Raw genomic sequence first — 17,901 nt, forward strand, 5'->3', positions numbered from 1 at the left:
TTCATAAATTATACAAAAACCTGATATAACTGGTGCAAACATAATTTACAAAACCATAAACCTCAAAAACCTAAATAGATATCCTGAATACTTGTAATTATCTTTACTGTTTAAGCTCACATGGTGATTTGTTGGGCAGTTCATATACATTCATTAATTTTCTGACATGTAGTATATGTTTGACGCAGTGAATGCCCTTTCAGCTGCAACCCAGCACTGGAAAACACCCACACACTCATTCACACACATACACTATGGCCAATTAAGCTTATTCAATTCGATTTGGACTGATACACCCGGAGGAAACCCATGCAAACATGGGGAGAACCTGTAAACTCCACACAGAAACATCAACTGACCAAGTCGGGAATCAAACCAGTGACCTTCTTGCTGTGAGAAGACAGTGCTAACCACTGAGCCACCGTGCTGCCAATTGACATACAATATAACCAAAGTTGTTTTGTCAAGCAGTTTAAAACTAATTATTTTATTTTATTTTATTTTATTTCATTTTACTGAAATGAAGAGTCTATGGACACTGGCAAAAAAAATTAGACTCAGTAGTGTATGTACAGTAAAGTATACAGGATATGATTTATCCTTCAGCACAGATGTTCACTGAACTAAACTGAATCAGCATTGAACTATAATAAAAGCTGCATTCAGCAGAACTGAATGTATCTGATGTATTGAACCTTTTCCACAATAATGACATTTCATACCTCTTTTCTATTGTTGCCTCTTCATAAAGCTGCTTTGACAACCTGCAATGTGTAAAACACTACAGAAATGAAGGTGACTAGACTCTTTTCTGGTTTCCTTTTGTCCATTGGCATACTTTTAAGGTGTTTTAAAAGCTTGATAACTTAAGTCTCCATTTATTGAAAAAGACTTTATTAATTGTATGTGAATGAATTTCTTTTTTTTGTGTAATTCTTAAATACTGTGGTATTAGTAGACAACAAAATCCCTCAAAGTCCTTTAGAGGTAAACTACTCTGTGGATCAATTGTTACTTGGCCACACAAGAAATCAATAATTATTTCCATTTTATTTATTATTTTATTTACCTTTGTTTTTTAAAAAAATATATTTTATTTTGAAAAATTACCTCTCGGTTACATCTTGGTCACTTGAGCGCCCAAATTTAACTCACAAGCTAGCAAAATGAGCAAAAAGTAGACATCTTTGGAAAGTTTCTTTGCAAAGGGGAAAAGGCCAGTGAAGGGCCCACAAACTGCCAAGGAATAGATCTACAACCTATTTGCCATGGAATCCAGCATGTCTGTGCAAGATTAATCAACTGCTCGAGAATGCAAATGATGGAGGCTTTTTAGGGGCCATTCTTATATCGCATCTATCAGCAAGTTTGTTACTTACTAACTACACGCGTACACTCTCGCACTTTTAACGCCGCTTCAAAATGCCGCAAGCGCACTCAGTTTATACGTCACCATAACTCTTTTTCTTTAGGTCAAAGTAACTTTCTAAATGACACTGTAGAAAAATCCGTTATACTTTTTTTTTTTTTTTTTGAGGCAGCTGGGGTGACTGTTAAATTACAGACATTTACCATAAAACATCAGACAGAAAATTATTGAAAATTACCAGAAATTTACCAGGAATTCAGATTTAAGGAAATTTCAGTAATTTAATGTCCGCTGTTTTTCGGTAAATGTCTGTAAATTAACAGCCGTTATTTTACTTTTACAGTTTTTTTTGCTGCCTGAAAAAACTGTAAAATAACAGATTTTTTTACAGTGTATAATTTAAACTAACTCATTCAATTTAGTGATTTTCACTGTCAGGTTTGAAAGTTTTCAGTGTACATTAAGTTAAACTTAAATCCGGAGAAATTGAGACTGCTTCTAAAATTCACCGTGGAGAAAAGCTCATTTGTATTTGTTGATTTTAAGGCAACAGGTGAATATCTGCTAATACAGCAAACAAAGAATGTGGATTAAGTCTCCGTGCTTTGGGATCCGCTTTTAAATGAACTGTTGCATTTTCGCCTATAGGCGGTCTTAAACCAGCCACGCCAGTTTTGCTAAACACAAGGGAAGTCTTGTCACAGCACCTGCAGACATTTATTGAAGAAAAGCACACATTAAGCGAGTAGAAGTGATTGGAGCGTGACCACCACTCCCCCGGCCCGCCTCCTTCAGGCACGGCCTTAATTGGATTTTATGAGCTACCCCTGCAGGCTCTAAAATGTCCATGTGAGATGGTGTAAAATGCGCAGAATTGAGCAAAAGGGGTATTCAAATTGGGCCGATTGCATCAGCAGCCAATAATACATTTGTAAACCTCAGCAAGGGGGAGCTGTGCTAATTAAATCTGAATATGCAAGGGTGTAGAATTTAGGAGGGATGCTAAAAACATGTGTATGAATCGCAGTGATTATTGCAATGGCCAGTAGCTGATTTTCTTTCCTGTTTTCCACTAGGCATGGGCCAGTATAAGATTCTGAAGGTATGATTACTTTGGATAAAAATATCACGGTTTTACGGTATCACGGTATTGTGATCACTGCTCTAAAATATGTTGTTTTTAAATGTCTAGGTAAAAAAACAACAACATTTTTAATCCATTAAACACAATATATATTTATTTTAAGAAACATTTAAAATATTTTGATATAGAAGTTCCTTTTGAGCTAGAGATACTGTTGCCCTAAATAAAAGACATAAAATAGTTATAAAACATGTAAATAAAATAAAAAACATATCCCGTAGGAGCGATATAACAAAGTTTTGGCGGTTTTAAAACCTTAACTTTTCCAAATCGCGGTAAACCCTGAAAACTGTTATCGTCCCATGCCTATTTTTGACCCTCTCATTAAACCACACAGTTTAATTGGTATTACAGGTATTACTGCTATTACTTGTAATGTGTTACCCACAACACTGTATATCACCAACATATATTTTGGGCAAAAGAAAGCATCGCTACAAGTTCTGAAAATGACAATCCATGTTTTATTGTTGCATAAAACAAATCAGGCATTTTATTATCCCAGTACGCCATATGCCGGAATAGCTGGTGGTTCATTCCGCTGACATGACCCCTAATAAATAAGAGACTAAGCCGAAGAAAAATAAAGGAATTAATTAATGTTTTAAGTATAACAAACTAAATTAACTCAAATAAAATACAAGGTTTTGAGTTCTAAATCTCTCATGATGCTTTACACTAGAGCAACCTCTTATACTGTATGTCCAAATATTAAAGTAAATCCATGAACTTTTGAAAATATACCTAAACAACTTGTTGATCATCCATTTCATTTGTACTTTTTAACGTGTTATTTAACCTTTAGGTAACCCTGGAGTATCTTGTTGAGACGAATAATCTTCACAATGGAGTCTTGCCTCTAGAATTTCTAAATAAGGCTTGATGTAAAGCTAATAAGGCACCTGAAATAGGTCAAACCATTCACACTTGCGCTGTGCAAGCAATTATCATAATTACTGTAATTTCCAGATGACATCATGTATCGTTAGTAGTAATTACGAGTTATATGAGGACGTCAATGTTTTTTACTAGTCTTGTAATTACAATCATTTCTATATGGTCTGAATGTGCCTATTAATAACTGATGTTAAAGTAAATACTCCAGAAAACCTTCCTCATTAAAAGACGTCTATTTTATTCATTCATTTTCCTCAGGCTGTCTTTATTTCAGAGGTCGCTACAGTGGAATGAACTACCAATTATTCCAGCATCTGTTTTACACAGTGAATGCTTTTTCAGCCTCAACCCAGTATAGGGAAACACCCATACACATATATCTTTATTTAAAAAAATAGTTATTGTTAGAATGTCAGATTAAATTTGAGACGCAGGACCCGACCAGATTTCTTTCAGCAAGGGAATAAATTTTCAAATAAAATAACTCTGGTGTAATTTGAACAGGAGCAGGCAGTCTAACAATATAGCGTTCCTGAGTCCCGACATTGTATTTATAGGGTAGAGCTGTGCGATATTGTAGAACAATGCGATATGAGATAGCATGATAAATAGTATGATATTCGAAACGATATTTGTTGGGGAAAGTTACTTTTCAAAGTAATGAATTATAATATTGAGTCACTCTACAACTAGCTGCGTTACTTAGTTACTTTTTAGGGTAAATAATGTTACGCTACTTTTTCGTTACTTTTCCTTACCTTTGCTTGATCTCTTTCAGAACTTTCAGTTTTTCTTCTTCTTTTTAAATATAGGAGCTTTGCACATGCTTTTTTCACACAGTCTGTGCGCAAATCATCTGCACTATGGTCCTCAGAGCAGGCTTTTCATGGCCTTGAAGGCCTTGAAGGACATTCAGCTTACATTAGACAATGGTCATACTGTTAGGAAACCCACATCAGACAAGTCTGATGTACAGGAGCTTTTTTCATGCGTCACAGACACAAATGAAAAAAAAAAATGGTTCTTTTGCGCAATGTGATAATACTGTACCTCAAAGTTTTACCCTTTAGCAGTCACAAAACTGGATTTAAGGTTCAAGGCGGCACTCATGTCTCATTATGAAAGGGCAAACAAAACTGACATTTAGCCTACAATCCTTGCACAACCTACAGTTTTATCTGTTACTCTTGGTAGTACTCGATTTTGAGATTTTGGAAACCACATCTAAATGTGGCAGGAACAGTTGGATCGGGTGGAAAATTATTAAGTAGGCAGCGAGTGAACAAAGACTGAGCACACAGGGGGAACGGTCAGGTGCGGACTAAAACCTCGTGGGTGTGGGACTATAAAAACAGACCTCTGCTTTAAAGGTTCAGGACACCCTCAAGTATACTTTTTTTGAGATTTTAACAGACTTTTGTATGTTGAGCATCAGTTAAGACAACATTAGCATCTGTCAGCTTTAATTGTGGGGAAAAATTTATCATTTTGAGCTTTTGTAATCTTATTTCATCTTTCAGGTTTCAAAATCAGTGACGTAGCACGAATCTGCTAGTGAAGTGATGATGTGTCGGTTTCTCATTATTATTCATAGCGGAGTTTTCTTATCCTATGGGAAGACCCTGCTTCTTAATTATTCATTGGAGCACATGCTTTCTGAAAGCGAGGCAGACATGTCAAGCTGCGAGACCCAATGACTGGGTAAGACCGTGTTTGCACGGCATGGGTTGTTATGTGTTTGTTTGCATCATCCACAGGTTTGTTGCATGTTTTTCCCTGTGATTCTGTCAGGGTCGATAAAGCAAAGCTGTTGGTTTGCAGCAAACATTTTTGCCGGGAGAGCTGTACGAGAATTAGAAAATGTCTGCCTTTTTCTTTTATTAGTTGAGTTCATTACCATTCAGACACATCGCCTATATCCATGCTGCTGTGTTTGCCTATGTTTAAAATCTCCAGATTACCGGCAGGGTTAATGGTTGAAACAGACATTGCAGGAGACCTGCTGTACTGCTATCCACGGTGTCTGCATTTAGACCCGAGGATTAAAGAGGAGTCCTCCCCTTTTTTTTTAGTGTTTATATAAACACGATTATCTGTATGATGATAGAACAAATTGTGGATATGTGTATATGAAATTACAAATAACAAATGTGGCAGGACATTAAATTACTTACTGTTTATTTCTTTGCATTTTAACTTTGTAAACTATAAAATTAAGGGTCTCCTCACGGTTTATGTCTCATTTTGTGAGCTAACAGACAGTTGTCCGCCCCTCTATTTTTTCCTTCTTTTGCCAGCAACTTTCACTCCTCAAAACACTTTACTCCCATCTCAAAGCATTTTTTGAAAAATTCGGAAGTAGACTTGAACCGAAAGAGGGGAGTTTCATGGCCCTTTAAACAAGTCGGGAACCTTGGTGTCTATGGACGATGAAGGAACTCTCAGATTTCACCTAAAATATCGTCATTTATGTTCCAGAGACAAACAAAGGTCTCATGGGGTTGACATGAGGGTGAGTAATTAATACAAAATGTTCATTTTGGGTAAACTAACAGTGATAGTACAGCGTGGTACAGGAAGTACAGCTCTTATTTTAAAACGGGTACTTCTTTATGTCCCCAACGAATATGGATAATGCAGATGGCCCTGCGCATCCTAGGACTGCACGTTCTGACCCTTCCTTTCTGGCCTTCAGTGTACTGTAGATGTTGCCTACCAGCAGTTTGTGGTTTTGTTTAAGCGGAAACACAAGAACAGAATGTTTTTGACCTCAGTTACCTTGTGTTCCAGCAGCTGCTTCACTTGATGCCAGCACTACAACTTTTTCGCTCCATTTGACCTCTGGCCTCCTGAGGAGCCCATTAGGGAAAATGTGTTCCTTAATGATTTCTCTATAGCCTTTCGCAGACAATGCAGCAGTACAACCCAGCATTTGGCACCACACACAGATATATATCCACATTTCTGTTAGTGTGGTCTTGTTGGCAGTGTTTTATTGCAGACTTGCTGCTGAGGTGTGATAGATTTTATAAAGTGACATTTTGAACTGCAAATGCAATCTCATAGGGCTCCAGGGAATGAGATGTTCATGGTCTGTTATTTCCGTCTCTGCCTTATCACTTTTCAATATGCGTTATATAGGTCAGCGTGTTTACCCCGCCGCCAGATATATTATTGATGGTCTCATTATGTCACTCATTTGCTTTATTTTGAGAGGTGCGTGGATCTCACTTAACCCATGATTTATATTCGCAATATTCGGTCTTATGAAAACATTCAGGGTGTTTTTTTTTTTGTTTTGTCTTGAGGTATGTATGCACCGAAGGAGATAATGCTGTTAAATGCAAAGCCGAGCACCCAATGCCAGACTTGCATAAGATTATGATTCATTTCAGGAAGAGACTGGAATATGGAAGCAGACTGAATAAGATTAACAAACAATTAACAGTATATTAAGCTGGGTTTAAAGCGGTTTGAAAGTAACACAGATAAAACTGCAGCTCAGTTTATTTGGAGATGCTTTATTTGGGAGAAATCCGTACTGTAGATTACTGGAAGTTTGAGTGGTTTGGGAGCAACTTTCACAACATGTAACCACATGAAAACAATACTGTAGTAATTTATTAGAAATTGTTTTGGAATCAGGGTGGCACAGTAGCTCAGGGGTTAGCACTGTTGCCTCACAGCAAGAAGGTTGCTTGTTTGAGTCCCGGCTGGGTCAGTTGGCATTTCTGTGTGGAGTTTGCATGTTCACCCCGTGTTCATGTGGGTTTGCTCTGGTTTCCAAAGACATGCGGTATAGGTCAATTGGGTAAACAAAATTGGCAGTAGTGTATGAGTGTGTGTGTGTGTGTGTTTGTGTGTGAATGTGAATGTGAGAGAATATGGGTGTTCCACTGCATGAAACATATGCTGGAATTGTTGGTGGTTCATTCCACTGTAGCAACCCCTAATAAATAAGGGACTAAGCCGAAGGAAAATTGATGAATGAATAAATGTTTTTGAATCATAACATGGTAAAGTGTGATATATAATATTCCTAAAAAGCACTCTTTTAAAACTAATTATAATTAATAATTATTATTATAATAAGAATAATTATTCATAGAATATGCCTGTTCATTTACACAAATGTACATTTTCAAACAGTTCTTCATGCCTTCATACCTCTCTTTATTATGATATTTCTCAGTCTTCTCTCTCGTCTGCAGCTGGTACAAAATGCGGCTGCTAAACTACTCTCTGGCACCCAAGTGAGTCAGTAACTTCTATTTCAGCTGCACTTCACTGGTTACCCATTAAATAGGGGAAAACTTTAGCACGTTTTCAGTTGAGTATCAATCAGAACTTGTCATAATGTGCAATATTTTAATATTTTATGCATGCAAGGATCGCTGATCTCACTCTCACGCACTTTGTCCTAAAGCAACTACTGCATGCTTAGTGGTTGGCCGGTGGCGTGCAGGGATTACACATTACTAAGCCATACTTACATGCTGTTTCAGACCGAATATTCAAAGTAGCATGGAAAACAATATAGGCAGCATGTCACAAGCTTTCATTGTTAAAAAAATTAACCAATGAGAATATTAAAAAAACTCACCTCAGTGAAGCAGGCTAGGCAGAACAGCGCTATTTACTTATGTTTAGTAGATAAACTAAATAAAAAATCTACATTATCAATGCTGTAAAAGGCCCTTATGAAACTGAAAACAGTCACATCAATTGTTTGCCGGAAGATTTCAGTGGCTGAACAACACTTCTATGCATAAAACCCATTCGTAATACAACAAAATCTACATCAGCTTTGCATGACTAAAATCTTTTTAAAGCATAATATTACCTGTCTAACAGAAATACTTCAGCCATGGTGTCGTCCTTCCTCCAGTGTGCAAAAGTAACTCCAATACTGATTAAGGATTTTCAAAAGTTGATTCAGCACTTGTTTTTACCGCTGTTACTCATGTGTTTATGAATGTACATGTATGTGCAAAAGGCAGATATTGTATTTAAGTGCTCCGCAGTTAAATCTACATTTGTTGACAGACAGTTTAGGCTACTTATCAGAATTATGGGAATCATCAGCACAACAAATTTTAATTGGATAAACATTTTTTTTTTATTATTATGCCTTACCCAGAATATAAAAATACACTATAAATACATTTAGATTATTTACTTCAATCATTACTATTAGGGCTCGTACACACTGGGTCACTTTTTATTTGGGTTTATCGTCAGCGTTTATCAAGACTTTTTTCCAGCTTCACACCCAAGCGATTTTCACTGGCGTTGAGCAGTAGAGTATTCAAAATCACTCCTTGACGTTAGATGGTGCTACACAACTTTAAGCGTCTGACAGCGGCTTTTAACACAGAAGAAGAAGACAACGTTGACAAGCTTGTTGTTATGGATGGTTGAAGTAGCAGCTCTAGCTCTAGCGAAGAAGGAAAGATTAATTGTTCACAAGTGCAATAAGCAGCTCCACATTCATATCGCCTCTGGGTATCTTCTTCAATGTGCGCTCACATGGACAGTTTTGCGCTTGTGCGCCTCCAAGTGCTGTTTACTGTAACTTCAGCAGCTCAGTGCACGTGAACAAAAGTGCCAATCTGATTGGTGGAGAAGGTTTTGACGTGGTGCGTCAAAACAAAAAAATGAGCATGAGACGTTTCTTTTAAGATGACGCTTTTACGCCTGGCGTTTTGAGCGTTGGTGTGCATGATCACATTGCCACCCCTTATTTAGTCACGAGGCGTTAAACGCAAGCAAAAAGCATCCTGGTGTGCACGGGCCTTTAGACTGTGAAGAAACTTTCAACCAGCACAACAAACAATGTTTCTAAAGACAATCACCAACTGCACCTTTAACTCTCTACGAATTCACATTAGACTTTTCCCCTCCATTTCTGTGTTTAAGTCCATTTTAAAGACCCATCTATTTTTTCTTGCTTTTAATACTCTTTCATCACTGTATTATTGCTTGTATTTGTTAAATGTTTCTGTTATATTCTGCTGTCTACTCTGTCTTTAGTACTCCTATGTACGGCACTTTGGTCAACTTTGGTTGTTTTTAAATGTGCTTTTTAAATAAATATTGTATTGTATTGAATTATTGAATATCGGCATCTGTACTTTGGTAATGTGTTGTCTGAAAAATTATATAAACAGTCTGTAAACAAGGCACCTTTAGTTATTTTATGCAAGACTTTCTTTGCTTTTGGTGAATCGGTTCAGCAGACTCAGATGGGCAAAACCGTAACAGATTATTTAAAAATCTCATCCCAACAGCACACAGATTTAATCTACATCCATTATTTGCTATATTCGCAAATCTTCACCTGTTGCCTTAAAATCAACATATTCAAATGAGCTACCTCGCTCCTAGCAACGGCACATTTTGGCAACAGCCAGCTGCATACTGATTGGCTCCCTACCTTGCACTTTAGGTGAGAGTATATTTAATAGGCGAAATGCAATTTTCATGTGAGGGCCTTCTTTAACCGAGCTCTAAAGATGTGTGTTTTTATATGAAAAAGCCTATTTTTTTTCTATTAATACAACAATATAGCACTTACACATAGTGTCGGCTTCTGAAGACTATTCATCTGCACCTTACAACCCTGCATTTTGTCAACAACACTTAGCAGTCGACTCCCAATGGGCTTTCTAGCATCAAGCTATTATTAATCTTGTTTGTTTCGTTCAGTCTCTTTCTTGTCTTTTCTTTTTTTTTTTACTCACTTCCCGGTAACAGTGACGCTCAATTCCCAGAGGTCGCAGCGATTCATGGATCAGTGTAATCAATGATTTATCTGCATGCAGATGGCGACTGCGACCCATGTAGGACATGCAACTGATGTCCTTCAGCTCTAATGGCTTCCTTGTTTGTGATAATCGATAATGCGAGGATGACTGGGACGAGTGTAATATGCACCGCATTTTGGCAGTCATGGATAAGAATGATACTTAAGAGTTCAAATACTTACATTATGTTTATATTTAATCACTTGGCAGATGCTTTTATGACTAACAAATGAGCACAACAGAAGCAATCAAAGAAACAAGATTTAAATAGTATGAGAAAATTCAGTTAGTGTAATACTCTATACAGACAAGACAAAGAACATATAGACTTTTACTGCTAGCTACTATATATATATATATATATATATATATATACATATATATATATATATATATATATATATATATATATATATATATACACACACACACACACACACACACACACACATACACATACATATATATATAATATATATATATACACTATATGTATATATATATATATATATATATATATATATAGTATGTATGTATGTATGTATGTATGTATATATATATATATATATATATATATATATATATATATATATATATATATATATATATATATATATATATATATATAATACAGCTGCCACAGTTCGTACCAGGTCTAGAAAAAATTATCATATCACCCCAATTGTATCATCCTTACACCTGCTGTCTGTAAAGTTTCGTATTGAATTTAAAATATTGCTTCTTACCTATAAAGCTGTAAATAATCTAGCTACTGTTTGTCTAACCAACCTTCTGTTTCGCTATAATACAACCTGCTCTTTAAGATCTCAAAACCCAGGGCTTCTGGTAGCAAATTCGATTAAAGGAGGTCGAGCCTATTCATTTATGGCTACTAAACTGTGGAATAGCCTTCCTGATAATGCCCGAGGCTCAGACACACTCTCGCAGTTTAAAACTAGAAGAAAGACCTATCTTTTTAGCAAAGCATACACTTAATCCATCAAATAGCAATATGATGCATGAATGTGCTCCACGCAGGTTTTTGCATCTCGTGTATATACACAATGAACAGCAGCTAAGCTAATTATTCCGCCTGGGGATACTCATCTCGAGGCCCCCAGAAATTATGCAGTGCCACTGGAGTGATCCAAGACCTGTGAAGAGATGATCCCAAGTTTTCCACATTCCAAGGCCAGGCCGTAGCAGCTGCTGTGGTGGTCATGGAGGAGTAGAGAGCCTGTGAGACTCCAGCGAGTCTTCGCTGCCTTCCTACATTACCTGCCTTCGGCTCCTAGACTGTAGCTCTCCATAAGATATTTTGCCATGTGAGAATGGTCTTAGTAACTGAGCCAGGTTTTTCCCAAGGTTTTTTTTTTCCTTTACTTTCGCCCATTGGTGAAGTGTTTTTTTTTCTTGCCACTGTTGCCACTAGCTTGCATAGTTTGGGATTTGTAGAGCTGCGCATCGATGGATTACTCTTCAGTGTTTAAACTCCCAGCAGTGAATATTAAAACACATTAAAACTCAACTGAGCTAATCTAAACTGAACTGAACTTAAACTCTGAAAACTGAACTACACCGTTTTAATTCACTTTAATCTTCTATGAGAAGCTGCTTTGACACAATCTACATTGTAAAAGCACTATTGAAATAAGGATGAATTGAACTGAATAAATATATATATATATATATATATATATATATATATATATATATATATATATATATATATATATATATATATATATATATATATTTTTTTTTTTTAAATGAAGCTATGAAATATGACTGAATTGATCAAATATGTCAGCTCTAAACACACATAATATATAAAGGCGAAAGCCTATTCATTAATAATAATAAGTAACAAAGTTAAGTCTTTTTTAAAATGTAGTTATCGATCGCCTCATAGCAAGAAGGGCACTGGTTCAAGCCTTGGCTGGGTTAGTTGGTGTTTCTGTGTGGAGTTTGCATGTTCTCCCCGTGTTCACATGGGTTTCCTCCGGGTGCTCCGGTTTCCACCTCAAATCTAAAGACATGCGATAAAGGTGAATTAGATGAATAAAATAGTCCAAAGTGTATGAGTGTCAATACTTGTGTATGAATGCTTCCCAGTGATGGGTTGCAGCTGGAAGGGCATCCACTGAGTAAAACATATACTGGATATGTTGGCGGTTTATTCTTCTGTGGCAATGCCAGATAATTAAAGGGACTAAGCCAAAAAGAAAATTATTGAATGAATGTTTAGAAATGAGTTGAAAATAATCTTCATTAAACAGAACTTGGGGAAAAATATAAAAGAATTCTAATTCTTTTCTAAATCTAGGACTCTGACTTCAACTGTATACTGTTCAGTCACAACTAATATTTTCTGCATTTACATAAGTAGTTCGATTTACACTATTCTTATTCAGTTACATGAGAAGCCATCAGAATGTCACCATCATATTTGACCTGATAAAATATCAGCAAGTGCACAGAAAAATGCATATTTCTGTTGAGTTTGTGCTCATAAATAAAACATAGGTGTTTTTTCCTTCCTCCTTGGGTGTGAACTTTATATTCTCACAATACCTGCACTAAATGAGCCATAAAAGTACTCAAGTAATAAATGTAGTACACTAAAACACACAAACATTTATTCTTAAATCTAAAAATATAAGATCCATGCATTTTTTGTTCATATCATGGCATCACGTGACTAAACAAAAAATGGTGTCATGCATGAAGTGTTTTGCATTTCTAATTAAAGATACATAACGCCGACATATTTACACGAGGGCACATTGTAGAGATTCCAAAGTGAACAGTTATTTCTTGGAGTCAAAGCCCGTCTGATGTAAAACATTTCAGATACAACATGTTAGATTGCTGAAAATGTGTATTCATTTTTCAAGCTTTGATGGGAACAAGAATAGTAAGCCATACCTCAGCACATAATGCAGTCGGCGTTAGCCACCCGTTGCCATTGCCATTTGAATACACTGCCTTCATTTAAATATATTTGAATAATACATTCGGTGTACGCATTTGATTTGCTGCTTTTACAGTGAGGGGGAAAAATTGAATCCACAAGCTCATGGATAAAATTGGTTTTCAGGTTCATTATAGTTTGCCTGTCACAACGCTGTAAAATTAATAACGTGTATAATGTAGTTTGCTTATTGTTTATTATTCCAAACCTGCGAGACTCACAACGCAACAGAGGAAGAACTGATAAAATGTGAGACAACAGGTTGATTAAACTTAATTTTAGAACTAACACGGAATGAAGGTGTGATTGTAAAGAAGAAAAAAAGAATCAAGGAAGCCTCAGCTAAAATGTGTGAACAAATAAGGAAACAAATACAACATAATTCTTTCAAAGGAGACTTGCTTTCGATTCTTTGAACTAGAGAGAAACAGACAGAAATTTTCATGTATGTACTGTATGATAATCAAATTGATTTTGGGTTTTCTTTCACAAAAATAAATAAACTAAACTAAAACAAAATAAAATAAAATAAAAATTACAAAATTAAATTAAATTAAGACAAATGAATAATAAAATAAAATACATGTATAATAACATAAAATAAAATATTCACAAATAAAATAAATCAATGATAAAATAAAATTAATCCATAATAAAATACAATAAATTCATATCAGAATAAAACTAAATATTCATAAAATAAAATTAATCAATAATAAAATTAAATAAATCCATAATAAAATAAAATATTTTAAAAAAAAAATACAAAAAATTCACAATAAAATAAACTTATAATAAATTAAGACAAATCATTAATAAAATAAAATATGTCCATATTAAAAAATAAAACAATAATAAAATAAACCACTAATAAAACAAAACTGTCACGTTCGGTGAGGGGAAAAAGGAGCGAGGACTCAGATGCAGCAATAATGGGTTTTTTATTAATAATAAAATGAAAACAAAAAGGCAAAACAAACAACCCCGAGGGGGAAAAACTCTAATGAAACAAATAAAAGAACAAACAAACTTGACTGGCTGGACAAGACAGGGCTGGACACAACAGGACAGGAAACTTTCGACGACGAACTGGCAAAGGACTGAAAACATGAGGGGGATTATAAAGCAAAAAGTAAATTGACACACAGGTGAACACAATTAACTAATGATGGGTTAACAAGGAGGGTGGGACTAGACAATAGACGGGAGAGCGCATGACACAGAGAGACAATACAAGCCATGCGCTCACATAACACAACACTGAAGCACACGACAAAAGCACGTGACCACAATGTAAACACCGAGCCACGTGCTTTGACAAAAGACTCAAGACACGAGCACACGATGAATTAAAGCACTCACCGTGCGCTCACACACGCAGCGTGCATGCTTCATCCCAGCGCCGACCAAAACCGAAACCAACAAGACTGAGACGCTGGGAATGAAACACCACGCTGCTGACAAACGAAAACACAAACACGAGTACAAGAGCGCACGCGTCTGAAGGACGCAGAGCGCGTGCGCGCGGCCGCTTCAAGCAGAAGCGCACACACTCTGCGTACACCCACGATGGCGCACGCGCACACAGAGACAGAAACAGGACCAGACCTGGAGTAGTGTCAGAGCTCTGCCACCAAAACAAGAATTTACAAGACCAAAGTGGCAGAACCCTGACACTAGCCCCCCCCAAAAGGGACGCCACCTGGCGTCCCTAAAGGGAACATCCAACAAGGTACAAGACAGACAAGAAACACTACAAGACAACAAAACAGGCAACATCAACAGACACAAGACAGGGAGGTGAACAGGCAAGACGACATGAAGGGGGGGAGGGAGGGAAGCCAAGCCAGACCCAACAAGACAAACAAGGGAGGGATGGGAGGGCAAGACCAGGGAGGATCACTAGGAACAGTCCAGGGTGGATTCAGTGGGTCGGGGGCCCCGGCAGGGAGCCAGGGTGGAGCCGGAGGGTCCGTCCAGGGTGCAGGGAGGGAACACCAGGGAGGAGCAGGAGGGACGACCCAGGGAGAGTCTATCAGGGGAGACAAGGCAGGAGGTCGGTGGGGAACCGGCTGGGCTGGAGGCCTGTGGGGAGCCGGCTGGGCTAGAAGCGGCTGGGCTGAAGCCGGCAGGGCTGGAGACCAGAGGGGAGCCGGCAGGGCTGGAGACCAGAGGGGAGCCGGCAGGGCTGGAGATCAGAGGGGAGCCGGCAGGGCTGGAGACCAGAGGGGAGCCGGCAGGGCTGGAGACCAGAGGGGAGCCGGCAGGGCAGGGAGCTGGGCTGGTGCCAGCAGGGCTAGACGTCTGGTTGGCGCCGGCAGGGCAAGGAGTCGGGCTGGGGCCGGCAGGGCAAGATGTCTGGGTGGTGCCGGCAGGGCAAGGGGCCGGGCTGGGGCCGGCTGGGCAAGACGTCTGGGTGGCGTCGGCAGGGCAAGACGTCAGGGTGGCGCCGGCAGGGCAAGGGGCTGGGCATGGGCCGGCTGGGCAAGGAGCCAGGCTGGGGCCGGCAGGGCTAGACATCTGGGTGGTGCCGGCAGGGCAAGGAGCCGGGCTGGGGCCGGCAGGGCAAGACGTCTGGTTGGGGCCGGCAGGGCAAGACGTCTGGGTGGCGCCGGCAGGGTAAGGGACCGGGCTGGGGCCGGCTGGGCAAGACGTCTGGGTGGCGCCGGCAGGGCAAGGAGCCGGGCTGGGGCCGGCAGGGCAAGGAGCCGGGCTGGGGCCGGCAGGGCAAGGAGCCGGGCTGGGGCCGGCAGAGCAAGGAGCCGGGCTGGGACCGGCAGGGCAAGGAGCCGGGCTGGGGCCGACACTGGAGGGCGCTCTGGGGCTGAAGCCGACACTGGAGGGCGCTCTGGGGCTGGAGCCGACACTGGAGAGCGCTCTGGGGCTGGAGCCGACACTGGAGGGCGCTCTGGGGCTGGAGCCGACACTGGAGGGCGCTCTGGGGCTGGAGCCGACACTATAGGGCGCTCAGGGGCTGGAGCCGACACTGGAGGGCGCTCTGGGGCTGGAGCCGACACTGGAGGGCGCTCAGGGGCTGGAGCCGACACTGGAGGGCGCTCTGGGGCTGGAGCCGACACTGGAGGGCGCTCTGGGGCTGGAGCCGACACTGGAGGGCGCTCTGGGGCTGGAGCCGACACTGGAGGGCGCTCAGGGGCTGGAGCCGTTGTGGTGGAGGAGCCCTTTCTCATCCGACGCTTCCTTGGTCTGGGTGGCGGGAAGCTGGCCACCTCTTCAGACACTGCAGTATACTCCACTGCCTGCAGGACTGGTGCAGTGTCTGTTGCGGGTGCCTCAGTAAGTGATGCTGCAGCCAGGATGGTAACTGAAAGGGCTGCAGCAGGTTCGGTCACCTCTGGGTGGGCGACAGGTAAGGCAGACCCGTTCTTCCTCCTCCGTCTCCGTTGGTGGGTCATCGGAGGACTGGGGATTTGGCAGTCTGTAAGTGGGAGGGGCGGTGGACCAAGTGGAGGCAGGCCACCATTTCCCTGGCTGTGGTAGATATAGCTCACAAACTGCCAGAATGTTAAAATCCCCAGCATTCCCATCTCCCAGGCCTGAAGGGGGCTGTTGAGTCCAGCGTTGAACGCCTCCTTCAGTGCAGTGTTTGTAGATTCAAGCCCCTCTGCAGCGTAGATGAACTGGTATGCAAACTCCTTCACTGTAGATACCCCTTGATGGAGTGAAAGGAGTCTGCCTAAACGCTCCTTCTGCTGGCATGCAGAGGGACGAGAAGTGGGAGATGGGAAAAGGAAGATACCCATTTTCTGCTGAGTCCTCTGTTTTGGCCAGTTCGTACTGTCACGTTCGGTGAGGGGAAAAAGGAGCGAGGACTCAGATGCAGCAATAATGGGTTTTTTATTAATAATAAAATGAAAACAAAAAGGCAAAACAAACAACCCCGAGGGGGAAAAACTCTAATGAAACAAATAAAAGAACAAACAAACTTGACTGGCTGGACAAGACAGGGCTGGACACAACAGGACAGGAAACTTTCGACGACGAACTGGCAAAGGACTGAAAACATGAGGGGGATTATAAAGCAAAAAGTAAATTGACACACAGGTGAACACAATTAACTAATGATGGGTTAACAAGGAGGGTGGGACTAGACAATAGACGGGAGAGCGCATGACACAGAGAGACAATACAAGCCATGCGCTCACATAACACAACACTGAAGCACACGACAAAAGCACTTGACCACAATGTAAACACAGAGCCACGTGCTTTGACAAAAGACGCAAGACACGAGCACACGATGAATGAAAGCACTCACCGTGCGCTCACACACGCAGCGTGTATGCTTCATCCCAGCGCCGACCAAAACCGAAACCAACAAGACTGAGACGCTGGGAATGAGACACCACGCTGCTGACAAACGAAAACACAAACACGAGTACAAGAGCGCACGCGTCTGAAGGACGCAGAGCGCGCGCGCGCGGCCGCGTCAAGCAGAAGCGCACACACTCTGCGTACACCCACGACGGCGCGCGCGCACACAGAGACAGAAACAGGACCAGACCTGGAGTAGTGTCAGAGCTCTGCCACCAAAACAAGAATTTACAAGACCAAAGTGGCAGAACCCTGACAAAAACATACATAAATAAAATTTTAAAAATCATTAATAAAATAAAAGAGATCCATAATAAAATGAAATATATCCATATATAAAAAAATCAATAATGAAATAAAATAAATCCATAATAAAATT

At 40.1% G+C, this 17,901-nt stretch overlaps 1 protein-coding gene and 1 long non-coding RNA gene across 3 annotated transcripts in view; both read right to left on the reverse strand.

The window, feature by feature from the left end:
* The window catches only part of LOC147836463 (uncharacterized), a 92,795-nt gene that overhangs the window by 49,174 nt on the left and 25,720 nt on the right, over window positions 1–17,901 (reverse strand). The window lies entirely within an intron of this gene.
* On the reverse strand, window positions 14,073–17,780 carry LOC147843622 (uncharacterized). 2 transcript variants are annotated; one of them, XM_087256253.1, is made up of 3 exons: window positions 16,016–17,780; window positions 15,360–15,579; window positions 14,073–15,275 (listed from the first exon to the last, which is right to left on the reverse strand). In XM_087256253.1, exons 1-2 carry the CDS (start codon window positions 16,949–16,951, stop codon window positions 15,487–15,489), a joined length of 1,029 nt encoding a protein of 342 aa, XP_087112379.1. In that variant the 5' UTR covers window positions 16,952–17,780; the 3' UTR covers window positions 14,073–15,275; window positions 15,360–15,486. The 2 variants fall into 2 exon arrangements, with proteins under 2 accessions (XP_087112379.1, XP_087112378.1); XM_087256252.1 differs by having other exon boundaries at window positions 15,333–15,579.

The sequence above is a fragment of the Danio rerio genome, chromosome 6 (genome assembly GCF_052040795.2).
Source record: "Danio rerio strain M-AB ecotype USA chromosome 6, GRCz13ab, whole genome shotgun sequence".
Lineage (NCBI taxonomy): Eukaryota > Metazoa > Chordata > Actinopteri > Cypriniformes > Danionidae > Danio > Danio rerio.